This window comes from Colius striatus, chromosome 8 (genome assembly GCF_028858725.1).
Source record: "Colius striatus isolate bColStr4 chromosome 8, bColStr4.1.hap1, whole genome shotgun sequence".
NCBI classification, from domain to species: Eukaryota; Metazoa; Chordata; class Aves; order Coliiformes; family Coliidae; genus Colius; species Colius striatus.
In genome coordinates this window covers 31,044,102-31,063,587 of record NC_084766.1, presented here as the reverse complement: position 1 = coordinate 31,063,587, position 19,486 = coordinate 31,044,102, and the positions used below count along the sequence as shown (strand labels likewise).

The 19,486-nt window shown below is 38.4% G+C and overlaps 1 protein-coding gene across 1 annotated transcript in view; it reads right to left on the bottom strand.

The window, feature by feature from the left end:
• The window catches only part of ATRNL1 (attractin like 1), a 493,875-nt gene extending 475,676 nt beyond the window's left edge, over positions 1–18,199 (bottom strand). The window contains exon 1 of the mRNA XM_062001233.1: positions 17,916–18,199. Within this exon, the coding sequence (XP_061857217.1) occupies positions 17,916–18,199 (284 nt within the window). The remainder of the gene's footprint in view (positions 1–17,915) is intronic.
• Positions 18,200–19,486: the final 1,287 nt, after the last annotated feature.

The window sequence follows — 19,486 nt, the reverse complement described above, 5'->3', positions numbered from 1 at the left end:
AAAAAAAAGAGACATGTCAAATAATCAGGCAAATGGGCTCTCTAACAATCCAGAAATAGAAGTTACTCTGCTTAATTAAAGCAAAAAGGTACAGTCAGCTTTGACTTCTCATCACAGGACAAAGATGGACATGGCTGCTAATGTTTCATTAAACCGATCAGAGACTTGATGAGAATAAATTCAAATGTCTTCAGATAGCCCTCTATTAAAAAACATGTCAAGGCTTAAAATTTTAAGTTCCCAATGGACACTCAGCTGCTGTACTTATTTCAGTTATCAGAAATAGCTATTTCCTGGCTCATGCATCCAGTAGAAGTAATCAGCTTGCACAAATAGATAAGTAGCGTAATATTTTAGTCTCTACTGCTTGGGGGTTTCCCCCTTTAAAAAGATAAACATCTTGGGATTCATCAAGACACTGCTAGTGAATCAAGCACACTGATACCATCACCATCCAGAAAGTTGCCTGCTATGCATCACTCTAAATGACACACAACTTAGTCTCATAATTGAGTTTAAAAAAATCCCGAAATGGCCACAAAAAACCCCAAAAGATTTACAATGTTTATACTCAGTTTCTGTGCTGTGTCTGCCAGCTTCTTCTAGTTAGCTATTTCTATTTCCTTTCAAATTCCTTTCATCTGTTGATCTTAGTGTCACAGTTAATGACCATGTAAAATACATCAACAGTGCATTTTTAAAACTCTCAAAGCTAATTTATTTTCTTCTTACAAATGTGGATTCCTTCTGTAATTATAAGCTGTATCTCTTTGCTTCTGACAAGAAACACAGATTGAAATGTAAACCAATGGAAACACACAAATGTGATAGGTTGGGTTATATTTCAGATGTACACTGATATAAGAACTTCCATGTCCTTTGGATTACAGAGAAGATTTGGTTTGTTGAGGGTATTTCTAATGACTTGTGACTAAATACAAAGGAATCTGTCTTGAAAACCTGTACAGTTTACCATCTATAACTGAGGTGTGGACACATTATGCAAGTATTTATATTTTCATTCATACACTTTCAGAAGAGTGATGTTCATGAAACCCAGGTATTTGTGAAAAGACACACTTTAATACCTTCTCCTATGTAAACATGGTTGCTCAGGGAGGAATTTGGTAAAAATTCTACAATTTATTATTAAATCTCTCCTCCACCACACAGTTTCATACAAATACTTATTTTAATAGCACATCAACAAGAGAGACTCAATCAGATGTAACAGGTGCAGAAGTACTTAGGGATGGGGTCATTACTGGGATGTATAAAAGTACCAAAGCTTTCATATTGGGCAAACTGCATAATTACTTTTTAAGTACCAAGTGTAATTAATTAGGACTTTTAAAACCACTATGTATGATCCTTAAATCTTAGATATTTCCATTTAAATTTTGCATCAGTGGCCACTTTTCTAGTGCAGGAAAAAAATAATAGAGAAGATGGAAGTATTATGTATATGCACAATGGTCCAGAACCAATTTCAGTATCCATATGGACCTGATAGAAAAGCCAAAGCAGCTGTACATACTCATTATCACTCCAGCTGTAATCTGAGATAAAGATTAGTCTGATTAAATTGCTACCTTTAATAACTAGGCAAGCACCAAAATAACTCATCTTTACAAACTACTTTGCAGAATACATGCCACAAGATCATAAACCTGTTATAAGTAGACATTACTTCTTTGTTATTACCAGTTAGAACTTGCTCTACAAGTGACAGATAGTGTTTGTTCACTTCAAAGCATCTTGCAAAGTATCTCATAGCTTTCTTTACACAATTGATAATTAAGATAACTGATGAAAAGCAAACAGGGAAGCAACATGGAATGTGTGTATTTGTAGTAGTATTCTGCACAATTAATTTTCCAGCCTAAATAATTACAATTTCTGGAGCAATGGAGATGAACCTTGTGCTGTTTACCTTATAGCCAACATGAAAATTGCTTTATGAGGTGGAAATTTGAGTCATAATTAAAATACCGTCCAAGTTCCAAGTAAGACCAAAGTCATCATATCTAATGCAGAACTCTAAATAAGCCTTGACTAACTAATTATGTTTTTCTAGACAACCTGAGATGCTGGGATTATCATCTGTAACTTTATCAGCATTACCTTCTGTTCTAATTTCACTTGTTTATTATTATTAAGGAATTCATACATGACAAAGCAACCAAACATAAAACCAAAACATCTGAGCTTTAACGTGTAGCACTAGTAATCTTGGAAAAAACAATTCTTCTCCTTTTTTTTCAAAAAAAGTACCATTCTCAGCTAAGGAATATTTCTTAGATCCTGTGTTTGTAAAAGTGTGTATATATATGTGATTGCAAAATCGTCAAACAATTGGCAAAAACAACTGCAAGCATGAAGCAACAGATATTAAAGATAATACAAAACAAATGGTTGACAGTTTTCACTCAGGATGGTGATGTATTATCTCACAAAAGCAAGACAGCTCATGGAAATATGTCTACAGACCTAGTCACAATTCAAAGAACTTATTGCCCTACTAGAACAGAGATAAGAATCTCTATGAAAGAGCACTGGGAAACAAAAGACCCAGGACATTAACTTGCAAAGTTAAGCAGTAGGCATTTTATTAAATATATTAAATTATACTATTTGTCATATTCCAGCAAATACTGTATCTAAATTTAATGCAAAAAGAGAAGGAATTGCTCAGAATTAATAGAATCTATTAGTCTAGCTTCTCATTCTATATTCATTTTAATCTAAAAATATGGATGTGAGGGGAAAGTGGAATAAAACGCATCATAAATTTATTAACATCACACATCTTATCTTTGATAAAGCAGCTATAAAGAAAATTATCATTATGTGAAGATTCAATAATAAGCTGCATTAAACCTGGAGACCAAGGTAATAAGAGAATCATAATGCAAGTAACAAGTTTGATAGAAATGGGACTACCATGTTGCCCATAAGAAAAAAAAACTCAGTGTATATGAGGATTAACACTGAATAGCAGAGACAGTAAAAAATTGACCTTAAAAGGTCACTTAATGATGGCCAAGCATGCTAGTGCAGTTTACTGATGACATGAAGTTGAACAACTTCATACTGTTCAAGATACCCCATGCAAAGAGCTATGTGACACTGATGAAAACACAAAAAGAAAAAAAAGAGATTAAATATTGTAATTCAGTCTGCAAAATTATGCACTTAAGAGATGAAGGGACTAGAAGAAATTAAAACAGCAGCAGAATGACTATATGCCAGCAATGGAATAAAGACAGGAAAAAAAACCCAGAGAAATGATCCTGCAATGTGGGATTTCCAGAGATCAGACTGTAACCCAGACGTGGGACTTTCAGGAGCAGTGAGGCAGAAATAGTATCACAGCACAGGAGACAGGCAAAGCCATATCCAGGAAACAGAATAGGAAAGATTAAACTGGAAGACAAACACACAATGCTGTGACTAGAAGAAATAAGAGCCTAGTAAGAAGACACTTTTTATCATGACATAATGAAGTCCAACGTAAAAATATGATACACTCTGTACATTGAAATATGACAAAAGGGACAGCAAATGGAGTGAGAACAGCTCTTTTGGTTAAGTGACTATATGTACACAAAAATAAACACAGATCATGGACTGCAAGAACAACTTTAGAGTAACAATTCGGATAGTCAGAAATGTGCAGTTCGAGAACCTTGGAAGATGTTTTTGGCATATTTATTTACAAAATACTGCCACTTTGCTCCACAGAGTTTGAGACTATGGCAAAAGATAAAGTTTACTAAAGATTCTTTTATCTAAATCATATGTACAAAGCCTTTCAGGCATGCTTTTAAAAATACCTGCTTACATTTCAAATTGTTTTGTTGGGGTTGTTCACAGGGGTTTGGGCAGGTTTTTTGTGGTTTGTTTGTTTTTAAAAACACTAAGATCCTCTCCATATAAAATGTCCCTCAATATAATAATGGGGAACTGTTTGCCACATGTAGGCAGTCAAGGCTTTATTTTGCTGCAACAATTAAAAAACCAGAAGCATTAGATTATGTTTTCACAGAGCTTTGACATGCCTGGGAACAATAGCCCTAAAATAGTGTACATGGACTAGTGCAATAATCCTGGAACACTGGGGAAACAGAGGAAAATAAAAGATATAAAAAGAAACAACTCTTTGCAGACATGTCAACAGCCAACAATTTCAATCACTGTAGCTGGTAACACCAGACAGAAATCTGGAGAGAAAGGAAAAAGTAAGCATCTTATATACTGAAGTAAGCATAAGCAAGTCTAAATTGCAACTCAAAATGGTTTACCTTGTTGTCCAGTCCTGCAGACAACTGTTCCTAACAGCCCTCTTATTATTTTCCACATTATAACTTATGAACTTTTCAACAGCTATGCTTCCAGGCATTCATAAAATGATATAAGGGGTTGGATGAAGTTGGATATCATTTTTACCCTGTCCTATGAATGTACCTAACCCAGAGATCTCAATAGCCAGTCTGGGAATACACTTCACAGAATTGCAGTGGCAGTGATTTTAGTTTAAAATATAAGTATATAAGGAGAGGATTAAACACTTCCTCTTTCTTCATCCCACTTTCATTCAGCAGCATTCAGCTAACCACAGATAAGTTTTCAGTACTCACATAGCTGCCTCAAGTTAAAGAACCAAAAGCATGGACTTCCACAGAGACTCTAGAAAATTCTGCTTTAGAGTGTATTTGTATTTATACACATGAATACATAAGTAGATGCATACACACAGATATATGCCTTATACAGACATATGTCTTATATGCAAGGCTTCACTCAAACTCATACAAATCCCTGCTGCTTTACAGAAGAGCCTTCTGCTTGCATGTCTTCTTAATGAATCCCAACTTGCCAGGAAAATCATTAGGAAAATAAAAGCACTAAAAAGGGAGTGGGAGGGACAGGGGGGAAGCCTACAATAGTTCAGAAACTCAACATCATCGAGAAGCTTCATGATAGAATAAAAATTCACAAGTTGAGGCAACAGTACGAACAGCATCTAGCAATTTTTAAAGCTTACATCTAAATAGCAGAAAATTACAATACCCTACAAATGACAACTATAAATTAACATACCACATGGACCAAATAATTTTCAATTATCCCACAAGAAACACAACAATAATTGCTATTTGCAATTTCTAAAGCAAGGCCCAATAATTTGCTAGGAAGTCTGAATCACAATGGAAATAATAAAGAAACTTCAACATTTATGTTCATTCAAATTTGACAACTCTAATATTTAATTTTCATTCTCAACATTGATCACATTTTAATTTTTTGGTAAATTAAAGTTCCCCCATGCGCTGTTCCCTTCACCTCGTTTGGGGTAAAAACCTTCAGCACTTTCAGATGACTGTAACTTTCTTCTAGAGAAGAAAATAAATTGAAAAAAGGAAAGTAACAGAGTTTTGATGATAACTGGAGAGTTACACATTAAAACTACATTTTACAAATTCTTCTTTTCTCTTATTAATAACTGAAGTCATGAATTTTATCTCAAACTTACAGTAATATTTCAGTCATTACTTCAATACATCATTTTAATGAAATAACTTGTGCACATGAGGTAAAAGATCATCATTAGTGAAGTGATGGTTTGTATTTGTAAACTCGTCTCCAGAGTGAGCATGTTTCAGTATCAATGAACTCCCTTCATAAAAAAAACCCCTCCTCCATTATATTATGCAATTCATAGTCATAGAATGGTAGAGGTTGGAAGGGACCTTTAGAGATCATCTAGTCCAACCCCCTGCAGAAGCAGGTTCCACCTAGATGAGATCACATAGAAGTGACATAATAAGCAGTTTCATCACAACACAGCAACATGACACAAGTTCATAACTTCTCTGCAGATTTATACAGAAGTAAAAGATAGAGGACGAGTAAGGATATTATTTAAGGCAATAAGAAAACTTCTAAAGCATTTTTCATTTAAATGAAATTCTAAAACTCATTGTCACATGGCAGTTTTTAAGTGGAGACAATCCCTAAGTACTCATTTCTGAGCTTTCAAAAAAATCAATTTTATTACATTTTGCAAGGGAGCTTTTGATTGAGTGTTTTACATTTCTTCCCCCCTCTCAAAATTCCATGATGACGTTACATATATTGATTGCTGGGCATTTGTCTGCTTTTTAATTGCTTTTCCATAAGTTTTGATGTCTTAGGAAGAAACAAAACCAGACTTTAGCATCAAATATTGAGCTTTAATTCATCCAGAACATCCCACTCTCTCAGGCTCCACTTTGAAAAATTCGATTATAATATAATTAGAGTATTAATAGCTCATAGTATTTTTATTTGCCTGTTGTGTATCCAGACAAACAAACAGGAAAAGCTAGGTGAAAAATTACTTAAATAAGCAACTTTCTCAGTTTTGCTGACATTTATCCACAGGAATATTAGATAAACAAATAATGCTCTATGTGTAAATTACATTAAAAGGCATTCTTCTATAAACAATGAAACCAGGCAATTAATGCAGAGGCACAACTGAGTGTTAGTCATTGCAACCTGGTCTATGTGACAGTATCATTCCTCTCTATCATTATCCTGACATGCTTTTATTGGGAAATTTCCTTTTTCTTCATTTTGCAGAATGATATGTACGTACATATATACATATTATATACTGAAAAGCAAACTGCAAGATAACATCTCATCCCCTATACATGAATGATGCACCATTGTCACATACACATAATTTTAAGACTCAGACTCTCCATTTCATTGTAAGAGTTTCCTGAAGTTTACCTTCACAATAAAGAACAAACCCTCAAGAGGTTAATTACATCTTAACTCGACAGCAATTGAGAGTCAGGCCTGCAGTCTAATTGCAAGTGCAAAATTATGAACAGTCTTATTACTCCTTGTTATAAGATAAATATTAATTTAACACCATTAAATTTCTTCATAATTATTATAAATAGTAATTAAAACTAAATATTTCTATTTAACTTTTACCTTACAACTATTGCTAAGTCCATGAATGCTTTCTGATGGTGTACACTTTCATAAAAGTTAACCTGCCTCCAAAAACTAGAAATACTTCCTATCCTGAACCAATTGCAATCCCAAACTCCTGTATTGTGGACATGCTCAAATCCCACCTGTTTCTACAACACTCCTTACTTTACACAGTGAGCTCGTTAGAGAGTTTCTTTCCAATGCGCCTGAAGCAAATACTTCTGCAAGTATGTGGAACCTCTGAACTGAAATCATTATGCACACAGCTTCTGAAAACTACTGTTTGGAGAAGTCGATTTCCCCTCTCAGAAGTTCGACATGATAAATTAGATAAGTAAATATATAGTATTTCTGATATACAGACATCACACATCCACACAGCTATGCAATTTTCTCTTTGCTGCGAATAACTTGGGAGCCATAAAGCATATGTGCACACAAAATCCTAAAGGACTGCACAAGTGATTCTGGACTAAGGAAAATGAAAAAACTATTTTCCATTTTTCACTTTTCCGTGGAAGAGATGACAAGACCTTTTAGGCTAGAAAGTCTTCTCAACTATAAGGCAAGTATATCCTACCAAGAGGAATGTAACAAGCAAAGAACAGAGAATTCAACAAGAACTATCAGCTGTCCTTAAAAACAGAAACACTCACAAAATAAAGGTTTCCTGAAATGTAAACTATATTATCAAAATAGATATACTTCATAAATACTAATATATTGAAAACAAAGTTGTTTAACTTGGTATCTTATAGGTTGACATCATGTCAGAAAGCCTCCTAAATTCATCTGGATGGGTGAAAACAGAACAACAAAAAGCCAAAGAAAAATAAATACACAGAGAAACTGAAAGAGAGGAAGACTCAAATATAGCGAGAAAACTCTCAATAGGGAGGAAAATCCAAAGGTTGTTGCTTCTTAAGAAAATTGTGATTTTTTTTAGACATAGGATATTTAAGAATTTCCAAGTGTCAAATAGTGATGTTTTCTTTAAAAAGAATGCCTTCAAGGAGCACCAGAATAAGTGATACAATAAACTAAATTCTAAGCCTGCAATGGCATAACTGAGAACAAAGAATTTCTTCTACTAAAGAGCTTGTGTAGCTATGCTCATATGCACCAAAATTAGCACATGCTAGTTTTGTCATTCTCCCAGCCTTGAAGCACAGTAATTTCCCTCCACATTCAGTGAATTACATAAAGACAATAAGGACATTTGTAGAACAGAAAGTCATAACATAAACTAGAATATGACACATAGCACTTTCCTTGTTCACAGAGAAAGAGACTAAACCTTAAATGCTGTATTTACAAATAAGGAATAAGATTAAGCACGTCCTTCATCTGCTTTGGTTTTCATTAGCATATCGAAATAAAAAGTCAAATTTATCAGGATGAAAAAAACAAGGACTATGAGGAGCAACAGGTGATGTATCAAAGAACTGCATGAGACTCTAAAAGGAATGTCCTTAGTAGGCAAGAAAAACTTTAACCACAGAGTTATTTAATAATGGTAGGCAAGGCTTTTAAAGACCTTTAGTGAGCATGATCACACACTACCAAGACAATACAAAGAAAAATTCAGAGGAAAATGTTCACAAATTCCATTTTAGTGCAACACTGCAAGCCTCCATCATTCCAAGAGAATCTAACATACACTTTCTCTGCTTCATGGTCCAATTGTTACTTATAAATGCAGTCAATCTAAATTAGAAAACCTAACTCTAAACTTAAAGAAATATTGTGCTTATGTTCAGCTGCCTATCACCTGATTTTTATGTTAGAGAACAGATCTCTGAATGCATACAAACACCAAAAGCAGTAACTGCCCTTCAAGGATGTATACAAATTGGAAATGAACCAATCCAGCAACCTTCCTGTTAACTATTAGCTTTTGTTAATTCAATATATGGTTTGCTTGTTCCTCATCTTCCCCCACCACATTTAAAGACAAGATAGACCAGCTACATGGAAGACACCTTTCAAGATCAATTGTCTTAAGTATTCAGCAACCTTTAACCTATACTGGCATTTATACCTTCATTAACAAGAGATCCCGTGTGTACTTGTTGAATGATGTACAGTATGTGTTTGGAACAGCAAGTCTAAAACACCACCACAAAATTCCCCAGCTATGTATCCATATCTGAAAAACAATCTTCATATCCTCTCCTATTCTACAGTAACAGCTCTCTGAGAAAACAAAGCATTTCAATCTATATTGTGTATTTGAAGAAAAAAGAACATTAAATTGGAAAACAATTCAGTCTGAAATAAAGACCGAGACAGTATTGCAGAAAATTGTGTAAACTCCCAATCTTCCATTTAAATTTAGTCACTTAGTTGTTAACTTGAACAATTACACAACTTGAGGTTTCCTAGTTCAAAAAGTGTTTATTTCTCAAGTCCACTGTGATGACTAGCTACCAGCTGTTATGATATCTAGATACAAAGTGTCATACAGCTGAAAACTCAAAAACACAGAGAACAAATACACATCTATGCATAAAAGTCTTTTATTCTATGTCTGTAACAAAAATCTACCTTTAAAGACTTTGAATCCAGACTCAAAATTCTCTAATAACATAAATCAATCATCCTACACATCAGGAATGCGTGATTCTTTGATACTGCTATAGGAATGTAATAGTGAATACAGAACATTGTATTTATAAATGTAGAGCAGCACCGTGTCTTCAAAATACCTGTCACAATATTATGTTTATAAGATTTAATTCCAGGTTGGGAGCTAGCTCTTGGAGGGGCAGGACCTTCCCTTCTGAAGTAACATCTCATCAGTAACTGCCAATGAATAATTTTTTTTCCAAGGACTCTCTTGAATAAGAGAACAATTTGTTCTTCAAGTATTCTTCCATAATACAGACTACTTGAAAAGTTTCAGATCCATCTGACCTAATGAGGAGTGATTTTCCTCATTCGTTTGAGATACATGGCACAGTCTGAACAACAGTACTTCATGCCATCGTATTTATCACGTTCTAGGAAGAAATACATTCTCTAAAACTGTACCTGGCGTATTAGCTGGTCTCTCATCATTTCAGTCATGAGTCACCTCAAGCCGTTAACCTTACAGGAAGTGTTATTTCCTTTTAACAGATGAGACACTGAAGCACATAAATTATGGAAGAAATCCATAATAAAACATAGATGCTAAGTGACATTTTTTTGTGCCTGCATCTCTACCCAAATCATAGTTCTCAGCCACATGCTGCTTAAACTTTGGAATTATTCTAACAGCTAGCTTGTTTGCAAACATCATTAGCGTGAACCAACTAGATATTCTGCCATCATACATGGTAGTAACACATTTCCAGCCTTCGCTAAGAACATAAAACACTGATTCAAATAGATCCTGGAATTCATTTCTTTGAGACGAGTGACTTAAGCTCTAAATTTTGGGAGAGCTTTTACAGTGAATTAATCTTTTGAAAAACCTGAAAATAGTGTTGCATTAACAAAGAGTTTAAGATGTTCACCCTAGAATATTCAAGAGAGATGGTGGCTAAGTTACTTTATAGAACTCTAAAAGCTTTAGGTTTTTCTGTCTCAAGAGATTTCAATATGGAACCTTGCACCTTGCCAAGGAAGACTAATTGACAGTGTTGAGCTCAGTTCCATCATTTCTCAATAGGGTCTTACTCCACATGGAGCTCTGAAATCAATGCAACTCTTAAGTCCACTCATCAGGCTTTTAAAAATACATAGGACAACCTATAATACTAACTTGAAAATTCCCACTGCTCCCCCAGCTCAGATGAACACATATCCTTCCTTTCCTTATAGTTTATTATTGTTCCTTTTTAACTGTTAACAGCTGCAGCTCACTGGAGCACCCATGTTTTCAGGTATCATCATTTATAACTCCTTTCAACAACTCTGTAGCATGTTTCCAAGAGCAAACTACACTTGCAATGGTAAATACTGTGGACAAAGACACATACTTACTTTTCAATACTGCAAGGGTTTTCTGATGCTTTTTTCTTTTTGTCTATGTAGTAGTGTTTTAAAATAAGGGGTCTTTAATCAGAACTTCAGTTAGTATATCTAAGAACATCTCAAGGATATTCCTGTAGCATCTCATATTACCTCTTACCTTTTTTGCCTACATTTTAATACCATTAAATCAATTTCTAAAGCAGCATGATAGACTGATCTCTCAAAAGCTACTCATATACATTTCAAAAAAGATGACATGAACTATGGCAATGCCTTTAAAATATCATCATCACACCTTCTTTTGGGTTAAAGAAGATAAGAGATACAGCATAAGACTATGTATTTAAAACATAAATATTAAATGCTATAATCAGCAATTTAGGTATCATTTATGGACAGACTGAAGCATACGTTCAATACAACTTTTTATACATCCATAGCAATGACAACCACCCTTTGGTACTGTCTGATGGCCACTTGTTCCTACACTTATCTGCTCAAGTAACAAACTAGACTCCAGAATCCGCCAGTCCTTTGCCTAACTTGCCTTTGGATTCAATCCTATGGATGGGCTCAGACTTATACAGAGGAAAGGACTCTCTACATTGCTAACTACCTACTGCTTTGGGGGGAAAGAGGGGTATTTAAAAGAGCATAACTCCATCCCAAACATGTATGTACATATTAAATATCACTTCAAATAGTGGAGGCTGCATCCAGTTCACAGAGTAGTTTGAGAAAAGCAGGGCCATGTATCAATCACTTGGTACTGAGGATGCCTCTTGTAAGGCAGAAAATAACAGGCTGAGCTGACAGCACAGTGCTAAGCTTACAAGTACTCTCTGCAGCTGCATACAGCAAGACACCAGCAGAGTAACCCTGCTGCTACATTTCACCAGTACAACCATTACCAAAAGACAAGTGTCTAGCTCAGACATATAGTGATACAATAGGGAAAGCTAAAAAAAAAGAGATAGTAATCAAGGTGGAAAAACTCAGTTTATGTTGAGAGGACTCAAGGAACACTCCCATTCTCAGTGAGGAAAAGGTGACCATGGTTTCACCTACAACGGAAACATGGATCTGACATGCTGAAGGTATCTGCAGTGAGAGCCTGTCTCAAAACATGAGAAAACGGGGCAAATCAAAGAGACGAAATATGAGGTAAAGGAGAAATTCTGAATTAGGGGAATAATGCATTTGGTTTTGCTAACTATGGACAACACTCAAGACAACTAACCAATGGAAGAATTATAAAAGTCTGTAATAAGCTTTCAGTCCATTAAAGGGTTTTCAGACAGAGTTGAGCATGTGCTTTAGAACAAACACAAATTAATTCAGAGTTACTCTACAGTCTGCATAAGGCAAGCTGCAAGAATAAGTAATCAGAGAGCTTTTTTTCTAGTCTTGTCTATGAAAACCCATTAAAAAAACCATTCAACTTGGTAGTGTTAGGTTAACAGATGGACTCTGGCCTTAAGGGCTTTTTCCAACCCAAATGGTTCTATGTGGAAAGCATTAAACAACAGCAATAAAACTATTTTTATTAGAGTGTAACTTTCCAAAAAGATTGCTTTCCTTTCAAAAAAACACTTTTCAGTGCAGATATTTACCTTGTAGGAGGAGTTTAGTATGGTTGCATGGTTTATGCTTCCACAAAAAGCTTTCATTAAAAACACATATTCCTTAAAAACTCAAAATCTCTTTTATCATATAAACTGTTGTTGTGTTTTAATATTTTAATACAGAGAGAATAACTCACACTGGAATACATTTCAGAACATCACCACTAAAATCAATTTAAAGATCACATTTTATAAGGAAAAAATCATAATCACTGATGTTTCCACTAGTTTCATTATATTTACATTCACACATTGACTTATGAAAAAAGCAATTTTCAGGTGTAAAGTCTCACACACAGTTCCATTGATGTCAATAATTATGCATGTGTCTTCAATCAGATACATTTGACGCTGATGATAAAGGCAGCTTTGCAACTGACAGCCTGACTGTAACAGAATTTGCACCAGTTTAGTGGTGATGTTCTTTCACATCAAAGTTAAGGAACACTGAGTCTGTATCATTTCTAAAAGGGTCACTTTTCTTTCCTATCTACACCTGCTCATTCCTGGTACTTCCTTTGGGTCACTAAGACATACAAGTGAAGTGAGGAAACTGAGTTGGCTTAAAAAAAAAAGAGTTGGCTGGGAGTTGGGGAACTATGTTCCTGTGGATACTTGTGAGCTCTCAGCAGGAATATTAACGCTTACATAAGAGGGCAGAACCATGTAATCAAAGAGGAGCATGAAGGATAGCATCACCCCTTTTCACAGCAACATGAACTTGAATTGGCTGTAGCTAAAACTAACTTTTTTCTGAAGACCATTTCTTATACAACATTGTAAATTAACAATAATCTTCCATTTAAGGGCATTTCCCTTGCGTGAGTCATTCTGCAGACAGCAGAATATAGAGTTTTAGGCAGAAACAAAAGATTTTGCCTGCAATTAAAAAATTATACCCTTTTAACATTTCAATTGTGAAGGTTCACATACTTTGAAGTTGTTTTGTCCTTGAAGAATGCAGAATCTTTTATAAGAGCTCTAAAAATTATGGAGAACAAGCAGGAGGTAATTTAGAACTGCAATAAGAACATCTGGAGACAAGGTTTAATAATCAAACAAATCAATTTGCTCTTACTCTCTTCTGTAAGAACCAGATATCCAGGACTAGGCAAAGGAGATTAACTGAAGCGTAGGTATTCAGAGGTGCTCATCTATCCTGTACAATCTACTTCATTACATAAACCAATGGGGACTCACCAGTTACCAAATAAACAAGGGTAACCACCTGAAAACACAATCTACTTTAATAAAGACGGTATTTTTGAGGACAGTATTTCCATTCATTCTGGTACTCAAAACTTAAGAGCAGTTTCATGCACGGTTTATTCTCTAATGCTCTTCCACACACCAGTGTACAAACAAGAGCCTGAGAAAGGGGTAACTTTTTGCTCTAACCAGAAGGAAACTTCTTTTTCTTCCAAAGAAGTCACTCTGTGCATAGAAAAACTAATGAAACCTGTTTTCCTGTAGTGCTGCATCTCAGGATTGATTGACTTAGACATCTAAATACATCAAAGCTGTGACTGCAGCTTTTCCTGCAGTGGAGCCGTTCATAACATTTGTCTCTGAATTCCCTGGAGTCTCATAACACTACTGATTTGGCCAGTCTTTCCCTCTCCCTTCTGCCCAAAACTCTAACTAACCAACAAATTCAAAGGTGTAAGAGAGGTGAAGGACTGGCAGATGTCACATTAAAAGCTTCATTTCCTTAATAAATCAATCTATCAGAATAAAACTGGACACGGCTTTTATGCTTGTGGTTTTGTTGACATCATAGGAACTGTGCTGTTTGAAGCTCCCTGCAATAAAACCAGAACCTGCTTACCCTTTGTCTTTCTTATCTTTCACCTGTCTCCCATAGGCAGGCAGACACGATTACTTTCCCCTCTCCTTTTACAACTAAATTTCCTTTTTTTTTTCTACCAAAGTGAAAAGGCTTCCATTCTGACAGAGCAGAAGGGAAAAGGAAAAAAAAGGTTTAAGAGAGAATTATATAGTCAGAACTACAGATAGTACTCTCTGAACAGAGAGTAAGGTAAGATACTACCAAGCAGAAATGAGGTCTAGATCATTCTGAAAAGCAACTGACATGGATAGGAATGCAATGCAGTACAAATAACAACATTTCAGTTCATATAACAAGCTACCACATGCTTCCCAAATACAAGGAACAAATATAGAAGATGATAAATGAAAGTAATAAAACTGTGCAAGAGAATCTTTTCGCCTATTTTTTCCTCATCCCCCTTTCTTCCATCCAGCCCAGAACGACATTTGCAAAGTCGTCCACTTACTCAATAGTTCTCCTACAGGAAAAAAGGCAAGCTTACCATAGTATTGTCAATTAATTTTGACATCTGCTTACTAAGATTGATCAATTATTTTTGATGTTTTTCTGCTCTGTTGTTATTCCTCAGTCTGGAAAAGAAATAAAACAAAGCCAAAAACACTACACATCTCCCAGCAGAAAAAATAATGGTTCCAACTTATCCCCTAGGTAGAGTATTTGTCTTATGGTAATGTTTCTGATGCTGGCTAATGCAAGTCAGTCCCTGTCGAGCAAAACTAACCATAATTTCACTTACATAAAATAAAGATCCATTTATTTTCACACGTTTTTAGCCTGCCCTTAAAACTGTTTCCTCAAATAATCTAGTGACAGAAAACAGGCTTTACTCCTGTCCAAATCAGGTCATTAAAAGCTCACTTTGAATCTTCCATGATAGAGCTGCACCCTGCAAATCCAACTGCTGGAACTTTGAAACAATCTAAGAGCTTAGAATAGATTCTATTGACATTTGCATAAGTCATATCATAAGTCATAAATTCATTGTTAATGCAGTTATAATAGCCAAACATACTTTGGGATCTTTATGTCATTCCACAGCCTTCTTTGTAATAACTCTGACTGACAGAAGCATCTGCTGCAAGTGATACACATCCAGGATAACTTGTCAAATGAATCACTGCTACAGAAGTCCAGCCACGACTACTTGTGTATAAAGCAGATATTCAGGCTTCACAGATTGCCACAGAAGTCAGAAAGGTCTTCGATCACTTGGCCAAAAAGACAGACCAACATTCTTCTTCCAACTATTTAGTTGGAAATATACAAGACTTGGCTCCTCACCCATATTCAAAATACAACCCCTCCGAGTGGCTGCTTGCAGTGTAAGACACATTAACATATTTCACATCATCCCCAGCTCACAGGACTCGAAAAGCTTTAAATCTTAGAATGTTTATTTTCACTGCAGAGTATATTTTGCTTTTAAGAATAAAGACTAAAAATGAGTTCTCAAAGACACTACTATGAAAGGGTCCCCTGTAAAAACCAGGTCTCCAACATAATAGAAACAGCTTATTTCAGTGATAAAATAAGTCACAATATAAGCATCACTGTCATTGCTAAAGCTAAGCATGAAAGAATACAGAGGAGTGAATGAGAAATCTATGCTAATTTGAAGAAAACTCGTAACTACATTGATTAATCACTATGTAAGCTCAGCTCAGAAGAGCTGCCCTTTCAACATTCAGGCAGAACTTCCTCTAGGTGGGGATGGATTATTAACTTTCAACCAGAAGTGAAAACATAGCCACTGTGGCTCTTCACCCGACAAACACAACCAGTGTAAAGAAATACTTATGTTTTAATAGGTAATCAAGTCATTGCCTGTAAGGAGGAGATAAAGCCTCCAATAACCATTCCGAGAATACACTCATTCACAACAAGCTTTGAAATTGAAGAAATGAAAATTTGTATCAGCCCTTGCACTGTTAGGATCTGCTGCAAGTAACATCAAGACAAAGGATACAAGTAATCTCTTTAAAGCAAGGAAATACCAGCTCTGCAAGCCTGTCTCCTGCAGATCCTCACACACAAAGCAGATTCACCTGGGCCTCCTCTCCTCACACCCAATCCGTATGCAATTAGCCCATTGTTCCACAGCACAGAGCAGGACAAGCCCCAAATCCTCAATTCACACAAGCCATAAATAGCCAACTTACTTTAAAATGTTATTACCAAGTTCATATGCAGAAAAGACGTATATTTGCCTTATATCACCTTCATAACTTGGTTATAATCATACTGATGGAACAATCTACCACTTATTACCAGTGAGCTGTTTCTTCACTCTGCAGCATGTACATTACTTTAGCCAATGTCTGATTTCAGCTACTCCTTAACTTCCCAGGCTAACAAGTTACTAGGTTTACTTTTTCTTTAGAAATGAGCAACCTTGGATTTCATTTTTAAATAGTTCCACATTACATAGCTTAATTTCAGTACTGTAAAGAGAAAACTGAACTTAAACAGAATTTAAAGTGGCCAATATGGATACTTTTAATTTATAAAAAGTGTTTTTCCACAGACAGAATTTGAATTCTCTAAGACACAGCCTCACCAATGTATTGTTATTAGCTGGATACCAGAACGCTTTGCAGCTATTTATGTCAATATATTTAATAAACAGAGTCTCGGCTTTTAAGGGGTGTTTTACAGGGGAATGAAATGACATGTCCTGTCCAAGGTTATATAGCAAAATAACAGCAAAACGGTATTTTTCACAGCCAGTCTTTACACTGATACCAAAGGGGGCGGAGCTGAAAGTGACAGCCCTATAAATTAAGTCTTCTTTTCCACTACATATAGAAAAGCAAGTGTCAGGGTGCGCTTCCTTCTCCCTGATCAATGACTCCATCATCCACTTTTAAAAATGAGAAGGCAGTTTTAGCTTCACTGACCACTCACTCCTTTGCAAAAATTTGTCACTGTTCTTTACCACTCTGTCCTCTCCTGCAAACCTTGTCAGGAGTCATGTATATTTCACTGTTATGTTATCCTGAGTGTAACTGACTAATGTCCACTTAGCTGAAACACTTGAAGGGAGGAAGTCTGAAATGAGCAAAACACTTTCACTCTCCAGAAGCAAAAAGTCAACCAAATCTGATAGTAGTTTTTGTTCCCTGGGCAGCCCCATGAAGTACGTATGTCACTTCCATAACACTTCCCTGAGCGACAGAACCGACACAGCTTCGGGTTGATTTCCCCTTATCTCTCAGTTCCTATCAAGTAGAGCAGCCTATTTTCAGTAGCTAGTCAGCAGGTAGAATTTTCCTTCAGAGGACTGTGTCCCGTGCTCTTAGAAGGGGGGACCAGGAGGTGAAGGAGCTTATTTTATCTTTAATGCCTGCCACATACTTCCATCACACATGAACAAAATCACAGCAAACACAAGTGGGGAAGAAAAAAATAAAACAACCAAAAACAGGCAAGTGAAACGACGGGAAAAGGGTGTAGGGAGGAGAAAAGGAGAAGCAGAGACTTACTTGAACCTGCCCTGGCAATGTTGGCACTGGTCTCCCACCCAGCCCTGGTCGCAGACACAGGTGGAGTTGACACAATGACCCGAGAAGCAGGAGATTTTGTCGCAAGACTTGGACTGGGACACCTGGGCATAGAGGGCCAGGTACAAGAAGCCGTAGAAGAGCAGCCAGCTGTTCACATCCAGGAGCGAGGAGAAGCAGCAGCCGCAGGAGGAGGGAAAGGGTCTCCAGACGCCCAGGGGCGCAGGGGTAGCTCCCGCTCTCCTCGCCGCGCTCCCCAGGTCCATCCTCGCCGCCGAGGCCATGGGCCGAGGCGCGGCCGGCGATGGCAGTGCCGCCCGCGCAGCCCGGGCACGGACGGGGGCAGCTTCCCCTGAGGAGAAATAATCCAGCCACGGAGATTCAAACCCCCCGCTTCCTCCTCGCCTTCCTCTCCTTCCTCCCTCCCGACCCCAGCGCTGCCTCCTGCGGCTCCTGCAGCCCTCCGCGCCCCGTCACTCCCGAGGGGAAGCCCGGCAGCTGCAGCCCTCGGCCATCCGCCCCTTCTCTTCGTCGTCCTCCTCAGGGCTCATCGCTCCCGTCTTCTTCCATGAAGGAGGAGAGCTGCCTCTTGACCTTGTGTTTTCTCCTCGCCAGATATGCTCCCCACCGGCGTGCACACACACCGCCCTCGATCATGTAGCCCCCCGACTCCCCCTTCTCCTTTGTAGTCCCCGCTCCCGCGGCACACACGCAGGCGGCAGCGAGGAGGAGCGGCGCGGGAGGCGGGAGCCGCCGCGGCCTCTCGCCAGGCAGTCGGATGGGAAGTGAGGGCGGCCGGGCCGCGGGGCCGCCACGGCACTCCGCACCGGCGGGCAGGGGGAGCTCGGAGGCGAGGAACGAGCTCAGGAACTCTTCCCCCCTCTCCGTTATGAGCCCTGCAGGGAAGGGGAGGGTGGGAGAGGAGGGTTAACGGCCCCTCCGTGTCCCAGCTGACAGCTCCCCAGCAGCCATTTTTAAAGGCTAATTGTCATCTCGTCTCAGAGCCGCCTGCTCGCTCTTACGCCCCCCGCCCCTCGGTCCGTTTGGATCCGTCCCTCAGGGCAGCGGGAGGGAGGCAGAGCCAGCCTCCCCCGGGTGCGGAGCGGGGACGGTGCGCCCGGGGCAGCCGCACGCCGGCAGCCCCCACCCCTGCGCCCAGCCGCGGCAACCTGCGCTTCAACGCGCGCCTCGCCCGCCCACGCTGAAAACCAAAGCAGGAGGGGAGTGATGGCTGTGGGCAGGCAGCCACCCGCCGCACACGGCCCGGAGGCCCCGCGGGAGGGAGCAGGGGCAGGCCGGCCCCGGCGTGCGGGAGGCTGCTGGCGAGCGGGGGTGGCGCGGCCGGCGGGAGCCCCGGGCCGGCGCTTTCCGTCGCGGGCGGCCGGCGGGGAGAGCAGCCGGCAGCCCAGGGCTGTGATGTTTCCCGGCCCTCTGCTTTCATCCTCTCTCCACAGGAACCGGGCCGTGCCGCTCCGCTATTTGCCTCAGGTCCTGCAAAGTTCAGAGGCGGTTCTCTTTGAACTCGTCACGGTTAATACTGAAAGAGATGCTAC